The 6,533-nt window shown below is 48.0% G+C and overlaps 1 protein-coding gene and 1 long non-coding RNA gene across 13 annotated transcripts in view; one reads left to right on the plus strand and one right to left on the minus strand.

Annotated features, from left to right (window-relative positions):
- The window catches only part of PTPRK (protein tyrosine phosphatase receptor type K), a 416,154-nt gene extending 415,559 nt beyond the window's left edge, over positions 1-595 (minus strand). For all 12 annotated transcript variants that reach the window (XM_086743669.1, XM_086743658.1, XM_086743668.1 and 9 more), the window contains exon 1: positions 404-595. In XM_086743669.1, the coding sequence (XP_086599795.1) occupies positions 404-518 (115 nt within the window). In that variant the 5' untranslated portion in view covers positions 519-595. The remainder of the gene's footprint in view (positions 1-403) is intronic.
- Positions 596-1,722: 1,127 nt separating this feature from the next.
- On the plus strand, positions 1,723-5,063 carry LOC147601256 (uncharacterized). The gene is made up of 3 exons (XR_015258235.1): positions 1,723-2,250; positions 2,751-2,848; positions 3,624-5,063. It is a non-coding gene; the product is annotated as an uncharacterized LOC147601256 (long non-coding RNA).
- The last annotated feature ends 1,470 nt before the right edge of the window (positions 5,064-6,533 follow it).

The raw sequence follows: 6,533 nt of genomic DNA on the forward strand, positions 1-6,533 counted from the left end.
GGGGAAGCGGCCGGGGGCAGCCCGGGGACTGCACCCCCTGCGCCGGGCAGGGAAACGCCGGGAAAAGTTTGCGCGGGGGAAGGGGCGGCAGCAGCACCGGCCCCGCCGCCGGCACCGACGCCACCTGGGAGGCTGGCCGGCGGGAGAAGGAGGAGGAGGAGGGATGGGAGAAAGGAGAGTTTGTGCGGCGCCCGAGCCCCGCGCCGGTAGGCTGCGGACACGCGTGGGTCACCCTCCCCGCCGGACCGCGGCGGGGGGCGTTGGGGAGGTGCAGCCCCACCGCCGCTCCTCGGGAGCGGGAGCCAGGTCCCGGCGCGGTCCCACCCGCGGCCCTCCCTCCCCATCCCCGGCGGTGACCCCGCCGCGCCGCCCACCCTCACCTGGGCGCCGAGCGAGGACTCACCTGCGGAGAGCTGGGCCCGGGCCGCCCCGAGCAGGGCGGGCGAGCAGCCGGCCATCAGGGCCAGCGCCGCCAGCAGCGGCGGCAGCGAGGTGGCGGCGCCGGCCCCCCTGCCCATGCCGACTCGCGGAGAAGTTTCCGAAAAGAGGCCGGGGCTGCCCCGGCCCGCGGCGGCGGCGGGCGGCGCTCGCCTCGCCCGCCCCGGCGCCTCGCCAGGAGACCCCCCCCACCCTCCACCCCGCCCCGCGCCGAGGGGCGCTAGCTGGCCCCGGGGCCGCCCGCTGGGGCAGCCGTCTGCGGCGCGACGAGCGCAGCGGCAGCAGCTCCCTTCGTACTCCGGAGTTACTTTGCTGCTAGGCGAGCGGGGAGGGAGGGAGGAGCCGAGTGCGCACGTCCAACCCCCGCTCCCCGGCACTTGGCAAGGGGGGAACGTGGGACTCCGGCCCGCAGCCCGGCGCGGGCGGAGCGGCGCCCGGCAGCGCCTCCTGCTGCAGGCGCGGGGGGCAGCACCGCCTCAGCTCCGCTCCTTCGGCTCGGCACAGCTCGGCTCGGCTCGGCTCGGCACAGCATGGTCTCTGCGAGACCACCTGCTACTCGCAATCCCCTCCGCCCAGGGGGCAAGCTGCCGCCCTCGGAGGAGGAGAAGGGGAAGGAGGGAGGCGAAGAGGGGCCAAGGGGAGAAGGCACCGGCCGAGCTGGGGTGGGGGAGGCGGGGAGCGCGGCCGGGGGGCGGTGGGTCCCGGGTGCTGTTTGCAGGGGGAAGGTCCGGCCGCCCCGGGTGTGATTTCGGTGGCTGTCCCCGCTTTTCGGAACGCCTTGCGGGTCTGGCGGCGAGCGTCGCGTTATCGGCGCGTTATCTTCGAGCCAGGGTTTGGGGTTTTTTTGTTGTTGTTTTGTTGGGTTTTTTTTTCTTTGCTCCCCTCTCTTTGGCAACACTTGTCTGGCTCATAATGCCAGTGAAATCACACCGATCGGAACTGAGATTGTAACGAGCAGTGTTGCCGTTCATGCGGCCGTTTCCACAGGTGATAAATAACCACAGGTGATAAATAACGGCTACGCGGCGCTGACACCGGCTGTGGGGCAGGACCTCCGGGCCAGATCCCTGCTCGGTTAGGCCAGGCAATACAGGCCCCGTTCCCCCTCTCTGGAAGCAATCGAGGTCCGTATGCTTCCAGAGCTTGGGACCCTAAAAAGCATTTGAAATAACAAATCGAGGCACCGGTGCTGGAATTTCTCTTAAAATAAATTTCCTGCGAATTTTTGAACCTTTTTTTTTTTTAAATTGTTTTTTTTTTTGTTTTCTGGGTTGGTTTGTTTGGGTTTTTTTTGCATGGCAGCTTGTAATTGGAGATTTCGTATAATGATTGCAACAGAATCTGAAACCACTGGAAACTCAAAGGTTTTGTTGCAAACTCGAAATTCAATCCCGGTTCATCAGAGGTTTGCTGTGATTCAAAATCCAGTCCAGCCAATGTGTGGCAATTGATAGGTTTGCCTCTAAGCAAACCCTTGTGATTTTGCAGCGGGGAAAAAAAAAAAGGCAGGCGAAACAGCAGTTTGCTTTGTTGTGCAAAAGAACGTGTACTTCACACTCAAAAAAAAAAAAAATCCCTAAAAAAGCTCTGCCTGGAACTGCCCCATTTGTGTGGAGTGGCTGAAAACCAGCTTCCATGCTTGCTGTGAACTATGAAATGATGTGCTTCGGTGAACACCGGCTCTTTGTTTGAGCTTGGAGAAGGATGGGAGCTGGGTGAGGTGAATCTCACGGATCTTATAACACCTGGTGTTTCAGGAAGGATGGGCCACGTACCAAGTCCAGGTACACACAGGAAATTCTTTTGAGCAAGGTAAGGGAAAGTTGCGTGCCAGCCTGGCTCCTGATGCACTAGGCTACATCACCATTTCTTGTTATGTGGAATTTTTTAATGAAAAAGCCGCAGCAATTCATCTTGGTATAGGGATAGAGGAGTGCATGGGTGTCTGATGAGATCCTTTATGCTGGGAGCTATACAGCCAATGCTGTAAAAATGACTTCAAGGCAGATAACTTGTGAGTGGTTTTGGAGGGCAGAGGAGAGGAGGGCTAATGCCTGCTCCCCCTTAACCACTGGGGCAGCCCCACAGGTATCTCCGGTGACCAGCACTGCCGATTGCTAGACCCGGACTATGAGAAAGGTTGTTAGATGGTGGCGGACGTGCAGCCCCTCGCTGCTCCGTTTCACTGCAGTGAGGTGGTGGGTCCCACTGATGTACAGTCACCTGTGCTTTATCCAGATAGTTTCCGTATCTTCCAGTGGGAGTCACCTGGGATTTCTTCTTTTTCCATTACTCACATTCCTAATAAAAAGCAACAAAGAGGATTTTGATTGCTTTTCTTTCCTTGACTGGAGAGTTCAAGCTTGAGAGGTATGGGCGAGACGCGCACGTGACCCCACTTTTCCTCCAGGTATGTATCTGTCAAATTATTACGTGTAGTTCACTCTATGTGTCCTTCTACTGTACTTGGCATCCTGACAAATACTTAAACTTATACATCAGGTTTGAGATCATTTTTATGTTACATGACATGAATGGATTTATTTTTGCTCCAGCTTTTAACGTTTTTAGAGCTCTAAATGTTTTACAGTCTTTCGCATTTTTAGTTAAGAACAAAGCATATTTATTTCACCTCTTGCACATCTTTTAAAAACTGTCTGAGCTAATAACTTGTATGCTAAATGTAAGCCAAACATAACAGCAGAAAGATGGAGAGACCCCACAGTAGTATCTTTCCCTCCAGCCCAAGGGGTGTTTGGAACTTAAGGAAGGTGCAGTCTTTATCCCGAAAATTACAACTTCTAAATAAAGCTTCGAATAAATCTCTGTCAAATTCAAGAAAGTTTGGTTCTGAAAGTCTACTAGATGCCTCTACCCTCTTTGCATTCCCTGTTGAAACTTTCCCATTATACTTTTGAGTGTTACAAAGCCCCTCATAAAATTTTTTTTAACACAGGCTATCATTTAATTTTGTTCATAATGACTGACAGTTGTCTAGTATAATATATTATTGCATAGTAAAATATTTTAAATTAACAATATTGCAAGACTATATGATAGAATTCATATCTAATGTGATATTTTCCCATGGTATTTGAATAGTATGTAAAATATAGTTACGTTATAGTAAAATACATATTCCTAACCAGCAAAAATATGTCCCTCTTCTCTCTTTTTTTTTTCAGGAACTTTTAGCCATTCTCCTAGAGCACGGGGATTTCAAGCAATTTAAATGAAATTTTTCTAGCTGAAAGATCAGATAGTCAAGGATTCTCATTATCCTGCTGCTCCCACTCAACTTTCCACCCCTCTGCTCTTTGGCTTTCTTTGTGAAAATCTGCTTGCTTATTTGATGAGCCTTAGCAAGATCCAAGGCCTTGAAGATCTGGCTCTTCAAGGTTGGAGATCCTATAGAAAACTGAGGATTGTATTGACTCGGGTTTTCTTGGTGTTCTCCAATAATGCCCGTGGCAGGATCTTCGTTGTATTTTGAGTTCTGAAAAAAGTATGTAAAATGTACTGCAAATTTCAATTAAATGTATTATTTTACTGCCTAGTGCTCACAGAGGCTTTTTTAGAGCAGACTAATTCCACAGAGAACTGGCGGCCAGTGCTCTTGTCTTAACAAACCATGGATGCGTGGGCTGGAGAGAAGGAGACAATGCCGAGAATCTTACTAATACCTCTGAACAGCCTCCCCTCATACAGCTGCTTTTTGGCTGCAGATGTGGGGCAGGTAGAGTCTAAAACAGATGGAGATTCACTGCTGTATCATGTGTGCACAGGTGGACTAGGACATTAGTTTCCAAATGGGAGCACCCCACATTAACCTGGCTACTTGTGGTATGTGATGGGAACAAGACATGCAACAGGGGAACTGCCCTGTGACCGTCAATCCGTAGGGGCACCTCTGCAGCTCTTGTTCACGTTCTCCAGCCCCAGTGTCATCAGAGCTAGTGACAGGTTTGTGTGATGGTAGAAAGCTGTGTGGTATTTCCCATCCTGAGCCTCCTGTTCTCACTTGACCACCGTTCTCAGCAATGTCCACCTTTCAGGCTAGAACTTTCCATTCTTTGCCCAGAGAAGGGATATTACTTTGTTCTGCTTGTCATTTCTGCAGTTCTGTTAAAATAGCCTGTGATTTTTAAAAAAGAGCACATACCCTATTATTGACCAAATCCTGTCTTATTTTTCCTTTGAGCAGACAGAAGAGTTGACAACTGAAATATAGCATGGGAATAGCCTTCAAGAAGGAGTGAGAGATAGCCTTGTTGTGAAATAAATTGTTTTACTGAATTCCATCCCTTCAAAATTACATGGTACTGTGCATTCCTTATGTCAGGGTCCAGCCCAGAAAGAAACTGCTCTCTGAGTTTGTCTAAACATCAAAGAAACTGTTCTGTAAAAGTCTCTATTTCAACAGAGTCCTTTTCTGTAAGACACTGTTTGGCTAAAGCAAGGAATATTGAGATCTGGTCTTTGGGAGGCAGTTAGTAGGTGAAGCACAGTGCGTCTATCAGTGATTGTGAATGCGTTAAACTCCTCAGAACTGTTTAGTTTTTAAAAACTTCTTGCAACACATTTTCTGTATGTATCAGTTTAAGCAAATACATCTTTTCACATTACCTAGAAGCCTTTTATGAGTCATCTTCTCCCCCCATGCCATTCGTCACAGGTGTGTGCTCATATTCCGCATTAGAAACATAGGAGGCAACATCATTTTGTGCCATTGGGGAAGACACCAAGAAAACTTAAGAAATTTCTGAGGATTTGCAGAGGTATATTGCATTTTTGTACTGATTAGCCAATTCTTTTTAGATTATTGTACCTGTACCTGCTACTTGCAATGGTTTGAAAGCACGTAGAGCTTTAAAGTCCACAATGCTAAAGCTGAGATAGAACTCAATTGAAGGTGTTCGTTTAGGTTTTGGAACAGCTCCGAAAGGGCACTCAATGTGTCTTCAAAGATTCATAAGGCATTGGGAGAAAAATGGACAGATGGCCTTAGGGCATGTGTTGCCACTGAAGTACAGCAGACAAAGAAATCCAACAGTAGAGAACAGTTGATTTGGATGAGGTCTTGCAGGTGTTAATCTGATGCATTGAAAACTAGAAGCTGATAGAAAAATGAATGTAAAAGGATAATATTTTGATATGCCATCTAGAGAGATCATTTTAGCAGCGGCTTTTTGGGCTAAATACTTGGCTATGATCAGTAGGATAAATCACACAGTACTGCTTCTGTTCCCTTATTAGGTAAACCTGCATATATTTGTGACTTAATTGGGTAAACATGCACATTTAAAATTCAGCGAGTAGAATGTTTGTAAAAAGTTAGTGGATGAAAGGAACAAACTGAAAGTAGAATCAATGTGATCCAAAATCACATTGCACTTTCCATCCAGCCCTTACCCAGTCTTAGTGTGTTGTGATTGGCACAAGCAACATGGCAATATTTTGTACAGAAAAATAAATGTAGAGCTGGGTAATTTTCTCCTGAGAACCTTTAAAGAGCACACAGTTTGTGAACATTGTCAAGTGATAGGCCTGGAAACACTTAAATATCTCTTTCCTATGCTTTTTATTTTACAAGGTTTAAGTGATTCGGAGGTCGCGGGGGAGACATCTCGTACAAAACAGACATCAGAAATGCATTTGTAAATGTCAAACCCTGGCCCCATTACCAACAAAACATTCGGCAACTTCATTTGAATGGTGTGATTCATCTCGGGAGAGTAATGACATGCAAGTTGTCCTTAGCCTCCAGACCGTTCACAGTGCTGTTATGTCCAGTTGTGGCACATCCAGTGATCAGTTTATTAAGGGGCCTTGGAGGCAAATCAATTATTTAGAAGTACAATAAATTGAGAATTCAGTCTTCCTTCCCTTAATGGAAGTAGCATTCTTGAGATTACAATTAGATCCTCAACACCAGACATTGCTGAACTCTTATCTGAAAGAAGACCTATTTGAGAAAACCATGAAGTCAAATAAATAAAGCTTGTAAGTCAAAAATTACTTTTAAGTAATGCAGAGCTCTGTAATGTTCAGCAGGTCTGCTGGGATTGGTAGTGACTTTGTTTGGCTTATCCGGG

The sequence above is a fragment of the Chlamydotis macqueenii genome, chromosome 3 (assembly GCF_036417535.1).
Source record: "Chlamydotis macqueenii isolate bChlMac1 chromosome 3, bChlMac1.mat, whole genome shotgun sequence".
Classification (NCBI taxonomy): Eukaryota; Metazoa; Chordata; class Aves; order Otidiformes; family Otididae; genus Chlamydotis; species Chlamydotis macqueenii.